At 43.4% G+C, this 22,638-nt stretch overlaps 1 protein-coding gene across 4 annotated transcripts in view; it reads right to left on the reverse strand.

Annotated features, from left to right (window-relative positions):
* Window positions 1-22,638, reverse strand: part of NPNT (nephronectin) — a 387,764-nt gene that overhangs the window by 81,191 nt on the left and 283,935 nt on the right. For all 4 annotated transcript variants that reach the window (XM_044061299.1, XM_044061301.1, XM_044061302.1 and 1 more), the window contains one exon: window positions 13,946-14,374. In XM_044061299.1, the coding sequence (XP_043917234.1) occupies window positions 13,946-14,374 (429 nt within the window). The remainder of the gene's footprint in view (window positions 1-13,945; window positions 14,375-22,638) is intronic.

Consider the following 22,638-nt stretch of genomic DNA (forward strand, 5'->3'; position numbering starts at 1 on the left):
ACCTCCTGGGTCACAACCCAAATCTCTGTATACAGTGCAGAGTTAAATGTTGTACATGTTGTGTAGTATAAATCTTGGCAAGTATTATACAGCTTTCCAATTTCCTCACTAAATTTACAACTATCAAGTTACAGTCGCAAAATTTCATACACGTGCTTTAGTGACAGTATCTAATAAAAAAAAAAATAATTGTTGCTGCATTCAGTAATATCTATCATCTCAAAAAAAAAAATATATATATATATATATATATATATATATGGTTCTACCTGACGCTGAGAAGACCAGAAGATCAATCGCGGGTTGCAGAACATCGACAATGCAGAAGACCGACACGACGGATGACAACACCAACGCCGAGGATGCCGACATGGGGAAAGGCTGTGTGGTATGCGTATGGTGTAGACACGTTTAGGGTGCGAGGCAGGTAAGTGTGGAGATTGACGGTCTGTGGGGATAGGGGTGGGTTAAGTGAGTTAGGGTTAGGGAGCGATAGGGGTGGGTTAAGTGAGTTAGGGTTAGGGGCGATAGGGGTGGGTTAAGTGAGTTAGGGTTAGGGATAGCGGTGGGTTAAGTGAGTTAGGGTTAGGGAGCGATAGGCGGGTTAAGTGAGTTAGGGTTAGGGACGGACCTTAGGGTTAGGGTAAGGTTTAGTGTGGGCTTGTAAGGATTTTGGTGTGCTTGTGTTGTGTGTGTGGTTTGTGGAATGGGGATGTGTTTTGTTTTGTATGGGGTTTCGTGTTTGTGTACCGTCGGTTATTTCGTTGTCGGTTATGTGTGGTTTCGTGTTTATGGACTGTCGAATATGTGGTGGTGATGTGGTTGTCGGTGTTGTGTGGTTTCGATTATGTCAGGTAGAACCATATATATATGTATATTCCTATTTTCATATCTATACACACATGCATAAATATATACATATATATATATATATATATATATATATATATATATATGTCTATATATATATATATATATATATATATATATATATATATATATATATATATATGGGTCTAGGGCTATTCACACTGAAAGCAAATTTCACGGAAACACATTTGACTGTGCACAATTCACTGAAAGCTCAATTCACTGAAAAAACAATTCACTGAAAGTTATATATGGCCTTTTCCCCATTGTTGCGTGACCCTGGAGTTAGTATATATAGTAAAGGGGTATGTTGTGGTTATCGTCCCCCACATCGAGGGGTGTGCGGGGCCTAGCCTCCCACCTATTTTAAATATTTTTAACTATATACATGGATACCTGCAATTCCCATAATTTACTCTTTTCTGAACTTAATATATATCCAAACTATGTGGGGGTGGGGGTGCCCCCCCACCCCCCCCTTACTATATATACTAACTCCAGGGTCGCACAACAATGGGGAAAAGGCCATAAATAACTTTCAGTGAAATGCGTTTCAGTGAATTGTGTTTTCAGTGAATTGAGCTTTCAGTGATTTGTGCACAGTCATTTGACTTTCAGTGAAATATGCTTTCAATGAGTAGTCATAGACCCTATATATATATATATATATATATATATATATATATATATATATATATATATAATATATATATTTATATGTGTACATACGGGAAATTATATAATATGAGCAATGTCTTGTGGTGTCCTGTAGTTACATTGAGACAGTGGGACACCCGTTTACCGTACTCTGTCTTTTGATGCCTTGGTTTACAAGTTCTTCATTCGTATCGGAGGCTATGAATGCTTCTGACATTTCCTGGTCATGCTGCAATATCATAGGAATGTGCTGGGAAACTTGTATAGTTTTACAAAATAAAAGTGATTTTCAACTACCACAAATAAATGTGGCTAAGAAACAACGTGAAGTGTGTTACTCTCAAAGTGCTAAAATACAGTTTGAACAAATTAAATCTTAGTTGCTGCATACTCGCATCTCACACTTAGTCTTACTGCGATAGAAATGATTGTTGTAAGAACTGTGCTCTGCTGCTCTTTTGATATCTTGTCATATGTTAACTTTTTATTTTAGTTTATTTAGGTTTATTGACTAGGGTAGCAGACTGATCCATTAAAGACCCATTTTAGCCCCAGACCTGGAATTTATTAATATAATATCGTAAAAGTATTAGAGATGTAGAACAGTGAAAGCAAAAAACAGTATGTTTGGTAGCTGTAAGAACAACAAGGTAGTAAATGTAATACAAATTATGCTCGTTGGGTTGAAACTATTTAATCCAAGATCCAAGCTGTTAAAAAAATTAAAGTGCAAGGAAGGATCATTTAATGTTATAAGGACTGATTTTTATCATTTAATTGAACTACCAATGCTACAAGTTGTGTGTGTGTGTGTGTGTGTGTGTGTGTGTGTGTGTGTGTGTGTGTGTGTGCGGCGTTTGTGAAAATCTATGCATCTATAGTTTGTGTGTGTGTGTGTGTGTGTGTGTGTGCGTGTGTGTGTGTGTGTGTGTGTGTGTGTGTGTGTGTGTGTGTGTGTGTGTGTGTGTGTGTGTGTGTGTGTGTGTGTGTGTGTGTGTGCAGTGCTTGTATTCAATGCTTTCTTTTTCCCACACTTATCACTATTACTTTCGTAAGTTATTTTTTCTGCATATTACACAGCATTACAATATCCAAAAAGTATGCAAGATAAGGAGCTAATAAGAATAAAATACTATTTTCAATGCTGCAGAATAACATAGCAAAATAAAATGAAGAAAGCAAACTTAGTAAAAGTCATGAAATAAAAATCGTGCACAACGTTTGCATGGCTTACAGTGAGATTTACTCAAACCTGCTTGATGTCGGGACACATTCTTGTCACCAAATCATACAAGGTATGAATAAACTCATAAAGCCCCCACTAAAGTATGGCACACTGTTATAGCATCTGGATTCAGTGTAGGGCAGCATATCAGAAGGGCTCTTCTATGAGGTCCATATTGTCTGCATCATTGTGGTAAGGCACATCACCCGTAGAATACAATGTAAAGCGGGCAGAGTCAGCTAGACCTAGAAGAGATCGCATTCCATGATTACATGGAATACCAAGTGCAGATAATGCTGGTACAAAACTTGCTACATTAATTACGTCAGTGATGTCTGATCAGCACAGCACTTAGGAAAACTAGTTGGTGAACATCTCTGAACATCATATTTACAATAGTGAGACAGGCAGCCTTATCTGCAACTGGGGTGCCAGACTGAGAGAGATGTTTCACCTCTAACTGCAGAATGTTGTCTTACGGTGAAATAGTGAGGGTCAGGCACAATAGGCAGTAACATAGCAGGCGCAGGTATGGTAGTTATTGTGTTACTGGACAATGGAGGTCAGCATTACTTACTTTACACACAGCAATGATGTTGTTAGGGGTAATGCAAGCAGTGGTGTACATGCCAAAGTTCACAGACTCCAATGTTTTCTGGTACGTGCCATAGCCATTTGGCTACTAAACTGCAAGTACAGTCTGACTGATGCATATTGGCTGCGGTAAAATCCCTCATGGACATGTACAGGATGTGTGAGATGGTAAGTGGAAGTGCAAATTTCAGCCCTCCCTGCTCTCCCAATGTACTCACATAGTTGTTTCCCTTAGTTGTGGGGAGACCTGTCCATAGTACTAAGCATCAGCACTGTATGCATGTCTCTCTCTGGTAATGCAGTAAAGCAGGTGTAGGGATAAGCAGTAATGTACGCTGGAAACTTTAACAGTATTATACCTTAACTGGGGGTAGTAACTTTCACCCACCGTACAGTGAATATTTGTATATAACTGCAAATCAACATTGAAATAATAATATACAAAGCCAAATCTTACTTATTTCAAATGTATGTATGTGCTTAAGGGAAGGATCAAAGTACTTTTCTCATATGTAGCAGAGGCTCAGAGACTTAACTTTGGCAGAGTTTGAGAACCTATGCATTAAAGAATAAAATGCCTCTGGGAGGCTCTCTCTCTCTCTCTCTCTCTTTCCTTTCATGTGATATTTTGTCTTTTCTCTCTTTCTCATTCCCTGTCTCTTTTAAAGTTTTATTCTTTCATTCCAGCAATATTCACTGTATAATCTTGCCCTCTTGCTGCCAATTAATGTACAATAGCACTACATTTGAAATTTAAAATGTACAAAAATGTTAGGGTACTAACACTGAAAATGCAAAATCCCAACGTTGTAATAACACAGCGAAAATGTATGACCTGACAAAAAGTAAGAGATAAACCTCTCAGCTGTCTCTACTTTGGAGGAACATTCTTATTTGCAGGTCTGACTTACCCCTACACATGATGTATCTATTTTTAGAGGAATGCCTCTGTTTTCAAGCCTGATTTTCCCATGCATACAATTTTCTGAATCCCCCTCACCACATTATTTTTAAAGCTGTCCACTGCACAGAAAACCACACTGCATGACCAACACACTACTAGCACCAGTAATTTAAAGGACACATCTTGCATGTCTCTTTTTTCAGAAGCAAAAATAAATGAACTTGTGTGGTACAAGCATGGAATATAGTTCATTAAAGCCTGGAAAATGTTTGCCGTTTTTTTTTTTTCCATCACTGTTGTCATCACTGTTGTCACTGTCTGGTTTTCAAACATGTTTCTGAGCAGCATCCCACATTCCCACTGGAAGTGGGAAGGTTTATTTACTATTTGGTATTCAAATTTCATGCTAATTAGATGTCCTGATTTTTTTTTTTTTTTTTTTTTTTTTTTTTTTGCTGGACGTACCTACTTTTCAAGGACATTTGTACCGAGTTGCAATGTTGGCAGGTTGAAAGGTGTGAAGAGATTAATGTTTAAAGTAACTTACTGTTTTGTTTTACATTTATTTCTGACACTAAACATAAAAATGAGATGCTGGCCAACAAATGGAAAATCAATACATCCATAACTACAAATGTGTAGCACAGAAAATAATTTACTATTTCAGATTAACAGGAAAATTTTAACCATAAAAATTGTTTTCCTGAAGTTCTCTTAAACATCTTTTGTGCTAATGTGGATGAAAAGTTAATTAAACCAAGTTCCCAGCTGACTAATTTGGTGTTGGCTTGTGTAGGTGGCTGTTAAGGATTAATGGACACTTTCCAGAAAAATAATATTGGAATTTCTCTGGTGTTTTGGTTAAATTTCCCTTAGCCTGTATAGACATCATCTTAGGTTTCCTGAGAACAGACCATAAGCTAAAGTAAACAATTCAAGAGAAAATACATAAATAAATGAGTACCATCCCTGTATTATTCAAGCTTACCTTATTGTCCCTGAAGGAGATTAAACATTTTACCCTTCATTTAAAACATTTGCTGTTTTTGATCTAGTAGGTTTTCACAGGCTCTGCCTCCAGAGTCACTAGTATAAACTACTAAGTGAGTAAATTGGGAGAGCAGGAGGGCTGACATTTGCATGCCCACTAAATTTAGCTCTATTGCAAACGATTGTGCATGCCAGGTTTTGTGTCAACATAATGGCTTTCAAATTCCTCAAGTTCAGTATTCATATATATATATATATATATATATATATATATATATATATATATATATATTTCATATCTATCTATATATGTATACACATGAACTATAAGAATACAGCAGATATTTAATGATTACATCTTTAAACAGAAAGGCAGAATAGTCAGAAATGAACAGAAAAATCATTCAAAAACAATGCATATTACAAATTTCTTTACACACATTACACATATATATTGCTTTTATAGGGGGCTGTTCCCCTATATGATAGCTGCCCTCACATGCCTGACTACATACACTAACTCTAAAGTCCCACTAACACAGAGTTAAAAGAACTAGTGTTTTTCCCCCTTACTCCTGAGTTACTGTAACCTTGGACTTGGGGAGACTGCTGTCATAAGGGGATGAATAACCTTGGACTTGGGGAGACTGCTGTCATAAGGGGATGAATAACCTTGGACTTGGGGAGACTGCTGTCATAAGGGAATGAATAACCTTGGACTTGGGGAGACTGCTGTCATAAGGGAATGAAGGAAAGCAGTCGCAAAACAATAATCTTGTTAATAAATCTGCTATCTCCAGTTCTCATTTCTGAGATGCACATTAAATGATTTGAAATAGTCATCAGTACTGTTGGTAAAGAGCTTACTCGACTCAGTTATGTAGAATTTTGCATTGCCTTTTCACGGTTTTTCAGTAATAGTGAAAGTGCATTTTTTTTTAGATTCACTACAGTTGCTTACATGCTAGTAGCTTGCTGTTCACCTGCTCAAAAGAAGCAAGTGCTCCATCTCCTACTAGTGCAATCTCCTGTTTCTGCATAGCTGTCACAACACCAGATTGCATACACTACAGAGCCCTACCAGAACCTAAACCCTAAATCAAAACTTAAAACTCCAACCGAGTTCCCAACAGGACTCCTCAGTCCCTTAGCCTAAACCTCTACTCCCCCTCCCTAACCCTAAAGTCTACAGTCTATTCCTTAACCTAAATTCCCTGATCGCTCCCTAAGCCTAAAATTTTCATCTGCTGCCTGTACCTACAACTCAACCCCCTCCCTAAACCTAAATTCCCCAATCACTCCCTTAACCCAAAACCCCCTTCCCACTTCCTAACTCTAACTCCCCTCCTGCTCCTAATCCTAAAACCCCTCATTCTCCCTCCTCACAGCTGTTTGCCCAAACTCATATTTGAGTTCAAGCACAAGAGCTGCCTTGCCAGCTTAAAGATGCTCAGCTTCCTGGTTTTCAGACAGCGGTTTTTGAGTGCTTGGGACTCCAGTAGCTGTAGTGAACCCAATTTATTTTAATTTAAAGTTAGTTACTAAGATTGCTGGCATTGATTTATAGTGTTTCTAAAGTAAAGAAAAGTACAGTTGTGTAAAATCATGCAGTAGATGTCCTTCTTTTCACTGTTACGGTATTCTTAATCTAAGGGATCTCCTGCCAGGGAGAGCCTAATGTCTGGCCAGTATACCAAAGCCTCTAGTACTTATAGGTGTCGTACGTCACATGGATGCTCCCCATGCAAGGAGTAAGGAATAAGGGTCACATAATGGACGCACACACTCAGAACTGGAAAAGCTCCACTTTGAACAGAATGACCATAGGGATGAGCAGAACATGTGCATACAGGAGTAGAAAAAGCAACAGGCAAAGAACCCCTTGGCCATGAGGGCTAGAAAGCTACAGGTCAAGAGTTCAAACAGAGGGGGCGGGAGGGAGGGAGTGAATACTGCAACAGTGAAGAGAAGAAAATCTAGTGTTATGGTAAGATTTTACACAACTGCACTACATTCTTCCATGTCACTGTTGCAGTATTCTTAACCTAAGCGAGAGTACAAAAGCTCAAGAGGCAGCCTGGGATGAGGAAGGCAGTGAAGAGCCCTCTACAAACCCATGCAGGACAGCACTAGCAAAACCTGCTCTAGCCTTGGAAATAACATCCAGTTTGTAATGTTTAGTGAAAGTATGATCAGAATACCAAGTAGCAGTCACAAGGAAGGAATTGGTATCCAAATCCCTGAAAAAAACACAGAAGGAGGCAACTGCTCTCATAGAATGCACCTTCACTGATGATGAAAGACATTTGCCATGAAAAGAATAATAGAAAGAAATTGCCTTAGGAAAGCAGGAGGAGATGGTTTGCTTAGAAACAAACATACCCAAAGTCCTGGGATGAAAAGAAACTAAAAGCTGCTCAGATTTGTGAATAACTTTAGTTTTATCCAAATAATATCTGAGCTGTCTATGAAAATCCAAGGTTTGTAGAACCTTTTTGCTGACAGACTGCAGAGGGAAAAAGGAAGGGAGATGAGTAGACTGAGGGATAACTCAGTGACTTTGGGCATAAAAGAAGGATTAGTATGAAGAGAGACTTTGTCTCTTTGGAAAACTAAGAAAGAATAAATAGCCATGAAAGCTTGAAGTTTAGACACTCTCTTAGTGAGTTGAGAACCAAAAGAACAGTCTTCCAGTACAATGTTGTAAGGAATCTGAAGAAACAGGCTCAAAAGAAGCTTGAGTCAATTATTCAAGTAGAAAATTAAGGTCCCAAGAAGGCAGACTAGGCTTGCTGGGAGGCCTGATATGAAATATAACTTTAAGAAATTATTTGACTTAAAATCTATAGGCCAAAGAGGAGTTAAGGGTAGACAAGCCGAAATTGCTGACAGGTGGGCCTTAACTGAAGAATATGCAACAATATGCCAACATGGAGCAGATTACACAAATGAGAGAGAACCAGAGGAACCTCCACAGATAGAGGATGGTGAGAGGCACCAGAAAGAAAATCATTTCCATTTGGATATATAGGATTTTCTAGTAGTGGGTTTCCTGGCCTCCTGCAGAGCCAAAAGCATGTCCTCAGAAAAAAGATGCCTGAAAGGGATCAAAAACATATCACTTACAGCATCAGCTGAAGAGTGGACAAGTGAGGTAACTTGTGGTGATTGCCCCTAGCCAAGTCAGAAAGAACATCTACATCCCACCCCCACTCCCTAGTAAGGAAACCTCCATAAAAAACTTCTCCAAAGCCAACTTCATGCTACTCAAGTCAGACGTGACCAACTTCATGACACCCATGCAGACGGGAACTGAAAGTTCAACTGCTGAGTCCTACACTAAGGCACTGTACGAGCACATCCACTCATGCATGAATCGTGCTATCCCAAATAGAACCACGATGCTCTCCTCCAAAAAAAAGGAAGCCAATCTGGTGGTCCCCTGCCACAAACAAACTTTACAACAAAAGGAAGAAACTGTTGCAGAAAAGGGGAAAATCCCACGATGCAAAAAATTCCCTTACCAGCCTCAGTAAGAAGCTGAGATCCCTCTTAAAATCCCCCAAAGCTAGTTATGAAAATAAAATTGCCAAAGATTCCAAAGACAACTGCAAGGCATCCTATAACTATGTCAAGAATCTAAATGGCAATGCTCAGAGCTGCTCTGAGCTACAATAGAATGGCATTAAATATACTGATCCCAAGGATATTGCCAATATCCTGGCAGATCGATTCAGTGCCAACTTCACCCCCCTCTCATCCCCTAAACAGCCCACCTCAATACTGGAAGATTGCCAAATTCTGGTAATAACGGCCACACAGGTAAAAAACGCACTCTCCAAAGCTAGGAATACAGCATCCATGGGACCAGATGACATACCGGGCTGTGTACTACATGAACTACAAAATGAACTGGCACCTTACCTAAGTGTCATGTTTAATCATACCCTCACCTTAGGCTTTGTGCCCACTGAGTGGCACACAGCTATAGTTATCACAATCCACAAGGGGGGATCCATCTTGGATCCCGGGAACTACCACCCCATCAGTCTGACGAGCCTTATCTGCAAGGCCGTGGAATGTATTATCATGGAACTTATAAACAAAGATATTGGCAACCTTCAAACACTGGACCCCACCCAGTGTGGGTTCATGAAGGGCTGATCTTGTCTCCTGAACCTGACTGACTTCTTTGAATCAGTCTCCAGAGGCGTGGATGAGGGTAAGGCAGTCCACACAGCCTATCTGGACCTCGCCAAGGCCTTTGACACCATCACCCACTCTGGAATCATAGATAAACTTACTAAGCTGGGCATTAATCCCTACGTCACTCGATGGGTTGACAACTGCCTTACTGACAGAACCCACACTGCAAAAGTAGCTGACTCCAAATCCAGCTCCAGACAAGTGACAAGTGGAGTACCTCAGGGTTCAGTCCTGGGACCGCTCCTGTTTGGCATCTACTTCTCTAAAGTACAGGCCAACACTAATGGACTCTGGCTAACAAAGTTCGCAGATGACTGCAAACTGGGAGCCATTATTGAATCCCCAAATGATGTGGATACTCTACAAAAGGACCTTAAAGAAACAGATGCTTGGTGCCAGAGCCATGGGCTCAAGCTCAATGCCAAGAAATGTATAGTTATCCCCTTTGGTAAAAAACATGTACCCATGAATTACCACATAGGTAGCAGTACACTAAACACCGGAATTGTGATGAGACTTAGGGACACAGGTGGACAGTGGTCTCACCTTCAGTAACCACATCGCCACAACAGTCAGAAAAAAATCCTTCTATGTGGCACACCTCATCACTAAAGGCTTTCCATACAGAAAAAAGGAGGTAATTGTCCCACTGTACTCATCCCTCATTAGACCCATTATAGAAGACAATGCCCCATTTGGTATGTACCTCTCAAGACATCTGCAACAACTGGAAAGGCCGCAGAAATACCTCACTAAAAGAATTACAGGCCTAAAGCAGATGCCCTATGCTGACCGGCTTAAAAACTCCAGCTATACTCTGTCACATATCGTCTACTCAGAGGCGATCTCTGCTTAACATACAAGACCATGTCAAACCCAGAGCTGTTGGACATGCTACACTTAAAGAAATTCCAATCCCTCAGAGCCACATGCTCCAGGGATCTAAACCTTGTCATCACAATAAACAAAACATGCTGGAGGGATAGGTTCCTGACCTAGAGACTCCCCAGACTGTGGAATAGACTGCCCATACATGTCAAGCAGAGCACCTCCTTGACCCTCTTCAAAAGGAACCTTGACGATTGAATGGGAGAAAGGAAATTCACCCCGGGGATCATGTCAGTCACCCTGCTAGACAGGGGTCCAGGGAAGTAAATAGTGTGGGAAGAAATAGCCAGGGAATTGTTATGGCTAGGCTTGTATAGGCCCTAGGGCCGACAGCCTAGTACCAACCTATGAACCTAAGAAGGGGGAACCAATGCTGTCTGGGCTAAAGGGGAGTCACTAGCAAGATTTTGGAAGACTCCTGCCTATCTTATGCAAGACTCATGGTAACAGAGGAAGGGGAGGGATGGCATAGAGAAACATCCCTTTCCAAGAAAAAGGCAGGATGTCCACTTTCCAAGCCAGATGACTTGGGACTATTGAACAAAACAGAGGAAGTTGTCTGTTCAGAATAGAGGCAAAAAGAGCTAACTGAGGAATATGTCACTGATGGACAATGCCCATGAATGCATTTTTTTGAAGCATCCATTTGTGAGCTTGTGTGCATGACCTGCTGAAGGACTCTGCCACTAGATTATGCTCCAAAGGAATGTAAACTGCCTGAACAGTCACTTGCTAATGAACAGCTAGATCCCAGACCTGAATATCTAGTCTGTAAAGAAAAACAGACCTTGTGCCCCCTTGCTTGTTGACATACCACAACCCTGAACCTTGATGGAGCCACAAGAGGCTCCACTGCCTGTCTGAGGTATCTAAAGAGCTCATGAGTTGGAACTGGAGCTTGAAAAGGAAGCCTCAGGTTGAGTGAAAGTTAATTAATCCACCAGAGAAGCTTGAGCTTGAGACAGGGAAGGAAAGGCACCGGGAAGTCCAGGGGGTGGCAATGTTGGAGTCACACTGACCTGAGATAGAACTGAAGCTTCCTCATATGGAGCCTGGCAAGATGAAGCATGGGAATGGTGGAAGCCATGAACTCAAGAACCCTGAGAAATTCCCTGATGGAGAAAGACACCAGAGGAAGAGGGGAAGAGAAAAAGGCAATTAGGGACAACGCCTTGGAATCAGGCAGAGATGCCAGCATGGGAACCGCCTAAGGCTTGTAGCTGGGGAAAATAGGATCCTGTGAAGGTGTCAGAACTAATCTATGTAATTTTATGGTGAACCCCCAACTCTAACAGGGAAATAGTAAACTTGAGATCCTGCAGCAGAGTGCTGGGGGAAGAAGCTTGAATAAGCAGATCATCATAAGGTAAAGCCTGAAGACAAAGCCAAGAATAACTTCTCAGAAGTGAAACAAAGGCAGCAGCCCTGAAAGTGGCATCAGCTGCATCATAGCTACATTTGGCTGAGAGGCATGCAACTCGAGAAATAAAACCCAGCAGGGAAAGGGCCAAAGCCTTCTCCTCAGAGTCAAGAAGGTCAGAAACCACCTTAGAAACCAGAGAAAGGGCAGCCAAAACATACCTGGTTATATGCGCCTGGTAGTTAATGGCCCTAAAGGATAAATTGGCAGTAGTGTAAACTTTTTTCCCAGCCTTTCCATAGCCCTACTGTCCTTAACAGAAGACAATAACTTGGTACAGGGCAATAATTTGAATGGCTTATCAGAGAAGACTGATACTACAGAATGGTCAGCACAAAGGCATTTATAAAGAAATGTGCACTCCTCGGAGGCATTTTATACAATCTATCTGGCTACTTAGATGCAGGGGGTAAGACTCAGGGTCTACAGACACTGCTGAGAAAGTATCCAGAAGGGCAGCCAGAACAAGAGGAACAGCAGCTGGCTTAGGAGACTCCATCTGTAGGAGCTCACAATATCTTTTTTGAATCTTAGAGACTTGAGAACAATACCACTTAAAATAATCAGTCATAGGGGCAATGGTATCACCAGAGTAGAATTCCTCCAGGGGGGCAATTTAGACAAATAGAATCCCCCTTCACTGAACCATAGTTCAGAGGGGAAGGGATTTGGGAACAGTAAGCCAAAGATTCTTCCCTTGAGTCCTGGCCTTCACTCAAGGAATCCAGTTCCCTGGGCCTCTTAAGTGGAGTGGAAGACCAGGGAGAAGCAGGCACAGAAAAACCTTCAGGAAGCTTCAAGACCAACAAGGCAGTAAATAAACCCTAAGTAAAATCCTGCCATTCCCATTGGGGATTCTTAACAATATGAGTAATATGCTTTGTTTTTTGCTTCTTTTTCTGTGGAACATCTGCACAAACCAGACCCTGGTCAGATTCAATAATCATGGTAGGAATTTTCTCCTGAACTAAGATCAGAGGAATCCCCCTCAGTCCTTTGGAAATAATCAGATAAGGTGTCCTCTGAACACCAGATACAGACATTTGAAAAGCCTCCAAGTATATGCAAGAAGCCGGATCCATGCAGAGGAATCCGAAGCAAGTACTGGATGGTTCTCTGGGATTTCATCAGCCTCAGGAGAGACATCTGGGGGAGTCTGGAGAGCAGCTAGATCAAATCTAACTTTTCTGGATTTCTTCTTGGCAGACAGCTGGTCCTCAGGATGGGAGGATTCTGCCATATTATCTTCAGCCAGCTACGTCAGACATTAGGTGTCTAGGTATATGGACAATGAGGAGAGACAACTATGTAGGCCTTATGCATAAATGCCTGGCAGATAGAGCATTGCAAATAATCGTGGGGAGCACCCAAACAGAAGAAACACTGGTCATGGTGATCTTTAAGGGGAATCTGCCTCAAAGGCTGGCATTCTCCCTTTTTGGATGACATGAGCTCAATAATCACAACAAAAGAGAAGAAACCCCAGTGGGGCACATATCTGAAAACACAGCTTAGTAACCAGTGCAGCAGAAGGGCGTTCAGACTGATGTTTAACAATGGCGATCAGACTGGCCGCAAAAAAATTTCTGAGTGTGTGTATGCATACATCACCTTTATGCCCTACACCTTGTATGGGGAGCATACATATGACATACGATTCCTGTAAGTACAAGACGCTTTGGTATACTGGCCGGGTATTGAGCTATCCTTGGCAAGAGATCCCTTAGGTTAAGAATACTCCAACAGTGATATGGAAGGATATCAGTGATTCTTTATTTCTCAATAACTGCAAGATTACTTGGTCTTCGAGAATGTCTCTTATTTAGTATACATTTAGCTTACTATTTGTAATTAGTAATGTCAGCCAGAACTACTTTCACTGAATATTAATTTGATTAGTTTGAATTTATATGTACAGGTAAAATCAGTTAAGATTTGTTTGTCCCTTAAATGCAAACGTGCATTCATACATGTCACATACATACATACTTACACATATGCATATACACATATATGTAAATTAATATCTACACGTATATGTAAGTACAACTTCACTTCAGTGCTGCTAGACCATTATAAGGGCAGGAAATATAAATAAATTAATCTATCAATGGTAATTTATTAAGCAGTCATTTAAAAATGCCATCTGAAATCAGCAGTTAAATTTTCAACAAGCAGTTCAGCTACTCACTAAAAACGTCTCCTCTGTGAACCTCATTTTGGATATTGTTGTCCACTGTAGACTTTTCTCTGGTTGTAGTTTCCATCTGTCTTGTAGTTACAATTGCAGTGGTTATGACTACTGGAGGATCTGTTGGGTTGGGAGTAGATTTCACTACAGGCTTTGTTGTAGGTCTTGTTGTTGTCTTAATTGTTGCTCTTGTTGTTGGTTTGATGATAGGCAATGTTGTTGGCTTGATGGTTAATTTAGTTGTTGGCTTAACTGTAGACTTAGTTGTATAAATAATCTTAGAAGGCCGTGGAGGTCGTGGAGGTAGTGGACTCTTTGTAATGCCATTCTCAGGTATTTTATTATTTATGAATGAATCATTCCATTTTCCATTTTTCTTGGGGAAGAATGGATATGGGAGATGTGGATCAATCATAACCTTGGGAATAGCTATAAACAGAGAACAAATTGTTTATTAAGTCTCTAGTACAGTCCACTAAGATGAAGCTATATATTCTACTTACATGAGGCATTTCTATTTAAAACAGCATTGTACCAAGGCATTGAAAACATATATATATATATATATATATATATATATATATATATATATATATATATATGTGTGTGTGTGTGCATAAAATTCATGCTCTGAAATTTGACTCTTTGCCTTTTAGGTCTTGATGCCTTGGCTATTATGATACAGGTCTTTTTTATAAAACTTTTAATTTCAATTAGTAACCATACTCTTCATCAACCCAGCTTTACTGAAACACAGTATGTTGAACCAGAAAAGTTGAAACCAAAATTCTTCTTCTTTCAGCTTTTCCCAGTTAGGGGTCGCCTTAGCGGATCATCTGTCCGCTCATGATTGGCAGTGGAGTTTTACAGTGTCGAGTTGCCAGCCTGGCACCCAACCTTACACAGAAGGCACATGCATGCACAAACACTTAGGGCCAATTTAGAGTGTCCAATCCACCTACTGCATGTCTTTGGGATGTGGGAGGAAACCGGAGCACCCGGAGGAAACCCACACGACCACAGGGAGGACATGCAGACTCCGCACAGAAGGCACCCCAGCTGAGAATCGAACCGGAGAACCTCTTGCTCTGAGGCGGCAGTGCTAATCGTTGCACCACTGCGGCCACTCTCAAAAGTTGAAACCAAAATGCCTGCATTATATAAATTCTCTTTTCCGCCCAAGATGTAGAGTTATTCTATAAATAGATTTTTTTTTTTTTTTTTGAGGTGGGGGGAGTGGAAGCAGATGTATGTGAAGTCAAAGCATGCTATGCACTGTTTTGATAACTTACCTGTAATGAATTTCAATTTGCAGATACATTAGTGAAATCATTATGGTTCACTTCTGAAAACTGCACACCACACAATTCCTTCAATGTGACCAAATAAGAAGTTATGTACTCACCATAACGTTCCATCTGAGTAGGTATCTTCATTTGTCTGCAACCTGTGGGTCTTGGATCCGATATCGGATCTGAGCCGGCAACTTGTTTCAAGCTAATGGATCCGAGCTCCTAGCTCCTCCCCTCACCCATAATCCCCTGCCAACCCTCCATGACTTCAGATGGAGTTTGCCCCTCAATATGTACCCAAAAAGGGTATCCAACTAAGATGGATCCGAAGAAGGCCAGGGGGAAGGAGGGGGGGATGGTTGCAGACAAATGAAGATACCTACTCAGATGGAACGTTATGGTGAGTACATAACTTCTTAATCTGAAGTAGGGACTTCATTTGTCAGCAACCTGTGGGACAGAGTCCCCAGCTACCTGAACCTTGGGTGGCCATCATGGAAGGATATTGCGAAGCACCGCAGAGCCAAAGGATGCTCTCCCTCTAGAAATCACGTCCAGTTTGTAGTGGTTAATAAAGGTATGAGATGAGACCCAAGTGGCTGCCGAACAAATATCATCCAATGGGACTCTAGACTTGAAGGCCGCAGAAGTAGAGATAGAACAAGTGGAATGTGCGCGGACTCCTTCAGGTGCGGGCCTCCCAGAGGCTTGGTACGCTAATAGGATACATTGTGAAATCCAGCGTGATAGAGATACTTTTGATATTGCTTTCCCCAAATTAAATTTGGCAAAGGAAACGAACAGCTGGTCGGATTGTCTATGACCAGCCGTTCTATGAGTATAAAAACATAGCTGCCTATGAACATCTAATGAGTGCAGCTTGTACTCTCCTTTATTCTGATATTTAGGAAAGAAAACCAGTAAATTTATGGATTGATTTATATTGGTTTCTGATGCTATTTTGGGAAGGAAAGAGGGATTGATCCTGAGGTACACTCTGTCCGGGTGAAAGATCAAATAAGGAGGCTTCACAGAAAGAGCTTGGAGCTCCGAAACTCTTTTCTCAGAAGTAATGGCTACAAGGAATGCTGTTTTCCATGACAAGAATTTGAGATCTACTGAAGCAGCAGGTTCAAAAAGTGGGGCAGTCAAGGCTTGAAGAACTAGTGAAAGATCCCAAGGTGGTACGGCTTCTTTTATAGGGGGTCTAAGCAAAAAGATGCCCTTGAGAAAGGTTTTACACAACTTGGCCGACATCAAAGGCCCTGTATCATGTCCCACATGGTAATGTGAGATGGCCGCCAATTGCACTTTGACAGTTGAGCAACTAGCACCTTCCTGAAAAAGTTCGGTTAGGAAGTCTAATATGGACGGAAGAGGAGCCGTAAAGGGATCTAGATTATGATGCTCCACCCAGATGGAGAAACGTTTCCATTTACTGCAGTACACTTTCCTGGTTGAGGGGTGAAGAGATACCGGGAGTTCTAACTAGGAGTGGAACTGGAGCAACCAAGCTGTCAGCTTCAGATTGTCCAGATTTGGGGTCAGTAAGTCCGACGGATGGGAGATTAGATCCGGACTGGGATCCAGAATCCAAGGAGGATTCACTAGGTGAGACCATAGGTAAGGGAACCAAATTTGCCGAGGCCAGAATGGGGCAATGAGGATCATCCTGCTCCCCAACCGTGAGGCTTTCTGTAAGAGTTGCAGCATCAGGGGTAGAGGAGGATAGGCATAAAGTAGACCGGGTGGCCAAGCATGCACCAGAGGGTCTCTTGGAGTTTCCCCTGGAGGGGGAATCAGAGCAAAGAAATTGCCGCATTTGGTGTTTGAGGGAGAGGCAAAAAGATCACAGCAGGGTTGCCCCCATATTGCGAATATCTGCTTTGCTACTAGTGGGTTGAGAGACCACTCATATGGGGTAAGAAAGGTGCGAGTGAGTTTGTCCGCTAGGATGTTGGTCCGCCCCGGAATGTGCATTGCAATCAGAAAGTGGTTGGTGGAGATCGCCCATTCCCACACTCTCATGGCTTCGCGGCATAGAGGGTAAGATCTGGTTCCCCCCTGTTTGTTGATGTACCAGGCAATTGACATGTTGTCCGACTGAATTGCAATCGTTCCTATGGGGAGGAGATTCTGAAGTGCTTGCAACGCATACAGCACTGCTCTCATCTCCAGAACGTTGATATGCAGGGAGGTCTCTGTATCATTCCACGTGCCTTGGACCATCCTGCCTGAATAATGGCCCCCCCCACCCGAGGCAGGAGGCGTCCGTGGTCACTGTGGCGAGAGGGGGAGAGGTGCAGAAGGGTCGGCCCGTATGGAGGTCCGAAGCATGGAGCCACCATAATAGAGCCCTCCTGCAAGCCTTGCTGACAGCAATGGGGTGATGAAGAGGAAAGGACAGAAAAGACCATTGTACTAGAAGGGTCCATTACAGTACTCGCATGTTCAGACGGGCGCATGGAAGGAGCGTTATTGCTGCCGCCATTGAGCCCAGTGCCCTCAGGACCAATTCCGCTGGTGGGGTCTCTGATTGGAGGATAGTCCGCACATGGAGTTGCAAATTCCGAAGTCTTTCGGACGTTAGAAAGGCTCGTAGCTCTCTGGTGTCTATTCTGGCTTCTATGAATTCTATGGCTTGTGTCGGAGCCAGAAGGGATGCCTAACTGTGGGGCTAGGCGGAGAAAGAAATCTCTGGCTGAGCAAAGTAGATGCCTTGTTGGGGTGGTCAGGAGCCAGTCATCCAGGTACGGAAAGACCTGTATTCCCTGGAGTCTCAGGTGGGCCGCAATCACTGCTAATACCTTGGTGAACACCCTGGGGGCTGTGGTGAGGCCAAAGGGAAGGACCCTGAACTGGTAGTGACTGGCTCCCAGCTGGAAGCGGAGGAACCTCCTGGATCGTCTGTCCATTAGAATGTGGTAGTACGCATCCTTGAGGTCTATAGAGCACATCCAATCGTTCTCCCTTAGAAGGGGGAGAATAGATTGAAGAGTGACCATTCGGAATTTTTCCTTGGTTACCGACAGGTTCAAGCGAGAAAGGTCTAGAATCGGTCTCAAGTCCCCCGTCTTTTTTGGCATCAAAAAGAACCTGGAGTAGAACCCTAATCCAAGCTGGTCTTGGGGGACAGGCTGGATGGCTCTTTTTCTTAGCAGCTGATGAATTTCTGCGGCTGCAGCCTCCCTCTGATTGGGTGGTACATCGGGGGGGGGTTCTTGAATTTGGGGACATGAAGTAATGGTATTATTTTGTACCCTCTGGATATAATTCGAAGCACCCAGCGGTCTGTTGTGATGGACTCTCATGCCGCTAGGTGCTTCGAGAAGCGCCCCCCGACTGTCTCCAGAGTGGAGCAGTCAGGCAACCCTTCAGGGCAGCTGCGTGAGCCATTCAGAGAAAGGTTCTCTGGACCCAAAGTTTCTTGAAGCCCCTCTGCCCCTGGGGCGGCGTCCTCCCTGTCCTCCTCTGCCACGGAAGGACTGGTTGTCCGGAGCGGGTTGGGAATGTTGCAATTTCCAGAACCACATCTTCTTCTGACCCTTTTGGTTCTTCGAAAAGGACCACTGGGGTGCAGAGAAGTGGACTCTGAAGGCAGACAACGTCTTCCCGTTCTTCTCACTCTGGACAAGTGTCTCGCGAACCGTTTTGCCAAACAGGGCAGAACCATCGAAAGGGGCGTTCGCAAAAGACACTTTAAAGGGCTCCACAAAGTCACAATGATGGAGCCAGGCCTGACGTCTCATGGCTAGGCCTGCTCTACTAGCCCTAGCGGCTCCCTCGGTGGCGTGGGACAATAGCCACATAGAGGTATTTGAGATGGATCTCAGAGTGGCCATTCGGGTGGAGTACAATTGTTTGTCCTCTGCCGACATGGACTCAGGGGGGGAGGCAGCGTATTCTTTGATAAGATCCTGCTGCATCCTGATGACATGTGCCATATAGTTCAGAGACCTTACCGAGAAGGTCACTGAACTAAAAACCCGCTTCCTTAAGCGGTCCATCGAGCGGGACTCCTTGCTCGGAGGATGGACTGAGGGGCTCTCCTGAGCTAGTTCCCTCTTCGTGGCTGCCGCCATCAACATGGCATCTATGGGGGGACCCTTGTTCCAGTGTGACTGGTCTGAGGGGGGGCTTAGTATTCTGTCCGGGCGTTTGGGTATTGGCTCCACGGTGTCCGGATCCTTCCACGCCCTGGTGGTAATAAGGTCCACCAAGTGGTCGGCCGGAGGGGACACCCAAGAGGTAGACAGGCCTGCTTCGAATGCCTCCAGAAACACAGACTCGTCGGAGGAATACTTGGGGGCAGACCACCCACCTCTGATCCTCAGCATCTCCATGATGTCTCCAAAGGAGACATCCTCAGGGTGTGATCTTGGGGAGCCTTCCCCTTCATCCAAGTCCGTGTTCTCAGTTAAGGACTCAGGGGAGTCCACGTGCCTCCTCTTGCACTTATGCTTGCGGGGCACTTCCTCGGGGGGCTGTCCGAGGAGGCCTCGCCAGCAACATCCTGTTCCAATGGAACCATCTGGGACATTGAAGCAGGCTGTCCCTTTGGCCAGGTGATGGAAGCCTGGCCCAGCAGAGAGAGAGTGCAGGGTGGAGCCGAGACAAGGGCCGGGGGTCCAGATGCTCTCAACAGAGCCCTCTCCACTACATCGAAGGCCGAGGGGGAACCACTCTCTCTGGGCTCTGAGAGTCGCTCCCACTCGGATCCAATGAAGGGATCGGAACCAGCACCGAGACCATCGGATCCGAAGGACCAGTGTGCTCAGACCTGGATGGAGCCGAAGGCACACTGAATCCCTCGGATCTGAAGCTCGGGCCACGGCTCTGAGAGGTCGGATCCGACAGGCTCAAGGGCAGGGTCGGACCCAAAGTACCAAGTACTGTCGGTGCCGACCCACCCCCGGTTCCAACGCTGCTCGGCTCCAAATGCTCCGAGCCCGGATGGCGGGTCAGAGAAGGAGCAATAAGATGGAAAAAAGGTGTCGAGCTCCCCCCCAAAGGGGGGGGAGGCAAGAGCACTCCCATCTGCAGCTGGGCCTGGATGAACCTTCGCATCATCCGGTCCAAGTCTGCATCAGACATGCTGAGCGTCAATCTCGAAGAGGTCACCGAGGCAGGCCTGGAATGCCGCCTCGATGACCTTGATGGAGATCGGGCCTCCTCCTCCTCGGGCCCTGGGGAGAAACAAGGGGATCGGAGCCGAGGAGGAGGAGACCTAGAAGCGGTGGAGGGAGAAGCCCGCTTGTGGTGCTTCTCCCTCCGTTTCTCCCTCCTGGCCTCCCTGTCCTCCAGTGCTTTAGCGGGAGTTTGAGTCCCGGCCGAAGGAAGGGAGGCAGGAGTGGCAGCAACCACAGCCTGTGGTAGTGCCACGGGAGCAGCAGAGGCCGGAGCCAAGTCCAGGGGTAAAAGTCCTGCCAGGACCAGCTTCGACCTCCGCTCTTTCAGTGCCCTGGGGTTGAACACTGCACAAATGGTACAGCCTGAGGTGAGGTGTTCAACCCCAAGGCACCGAACGCACTGAGTGTGGCCATCGGCTGGGGAGAGCTTATGGACACACTTGGTACATTTAGAAAAAATGGCTTTTGGGGCCTCAGCCATACTTAAAAGAAAAAGTAGTGTTACACAAACACACAGGCCCCAAAACACAACACACATACACACTCACTAACGACCAGCGAAGGGAGGGAAAAACTAATTAAAAGAAAAATATTTTTACACTACAGGGTACCTAACACTTACACACTTTATATTTTTGTAAAAAAGAAGAATGTTTGACAGAAAAAACATACTTAACTGACGATTACTAGTCGTGCTCAAAGGAATCCAGCTATCCACAAGCGCGGCAAACTAGATCTGAGGTCATAGAGAGTTGGCAGGGGAATATGGGTGAGGGGAGGAGCTAGGAGCTCGGATCCATTAGCTTGAAACAAGTTGCTGGCTCGGATCCGATATCAGATCCAAGACCCACAGGTTGCAGACAAATGAAGTCCCTACTTCAGATGTCATGTTTTCATTGATATTTTCACATATCTGAATATGTATTTTACTAGAAGATCAAGAGAAAAAAATCCTACTAGATCATAATGCATTTAGGTTATACCGAATGCAGTACTTTTTACCATATCTCAGTGCAGCTCCTCCTTGTTATTTCTAAAGACCCTTAAAAGTTTCATGTGTGATGCTTTGTTAATAATCACCAGCATACAGCCTGTGGAAAGGTGTTTAGCATGCTGCTGCCTGGGAAAGTTCTATACCACTTTCTTGTGTGTGTGTGTGTGTGTGTGTGTGTGTGTGTGTGTGTGTGTGTGTGTGTGTGTGTGTGTGTGTGTGTATAGCGAACTGTAATTTTGTGATTCCATTTTCACGGAAGTTCATTTATTTGAAAATGCACTTTCGCGAAAATCAATTGAGTGAAGAAAAAAAAGACACTAAACACAGCCCCCCTGCGCCCCCCCACATCCCCCCTACTTATATATACTAACTCCGAGATCGCACTACAGTGGGGAAAAGGGACTATTCCCTTATCCCTACTGGAGTGAACTCTACAACAACAAGCTCCCCCTCCCATACACCAGTAAAAACACACCGTACCTGCACCACCACAGGCTCTAAGAACCGGCGACCTCACTTCACTCAAATGATTTTCGCAAAAGTGCATTTTCAAATAAATCCACTTTCTGTAAAACAGAGTCGCAAAATTGCAGTTTGATGAACTGCAATTTCGATGGGTCAAAGTAGACATATATATATATATATATATATATATATATATATATATATATATATATACTTCTAAATTTCAAACTTTCAAAATGTTTGGAAACTTCAAAATTTATATAAAAAAATAAAAACAAAAAAAATATATTTTTTTATTTTTTTTGCAGGAAGGCAAGCCCCTTGCACGCCCCACACCTCTTGCTGACTAAATATATCAACTCCAAGATCGCACTACAGCGAGGAACACAGTAAATATACCATTCTGCTCTGTATGGCGATCTCCAGTTAAACGGTTTGAAGTTTCAAAACTTCGATCTTACAGTCTCGACCATAAGGAAGTCGCTGTTTTGAAAGTTCAAAATTTAGAAATAGACCCATATGTAGACATATAAATGTTTGTATCTAGTAAATAATGCAAAACAGAAGAAAGCCAGCAGACTGTAGAATTCAGTGTTTATTCCAAACTAGCTCATAAGCATGATGTAAAATAAAAAAGAGACAAAACAGACCAATTTCGGCTGTAAAATTTACATAGCCTTCATCAGTGCACCGAGTGTGTGTACATAGCAGAATGGTATATTTACTGTTTTCCTCACTGTAGTGCGATCTTGGAGGTTCCTTCTGTTTTGTATTGCTATCAGGTCTTTTGGAGCCATGCAGTTGCCATACTTG

Source organism: Protopterus annectens, chromosome 2.part0, assembly GCF_019279795.1.
Source record: "Protopterus annectens isolate FY-2018-M chromosome 2.part0, PAN1.0, whole genome shotgun sequence".
NCBI classification, from domain to species: Eukaryota; Metazoa; Chordata; order Ceratodontiformes; family Protopteridae; genus Protopterus; species Protopterus annectens.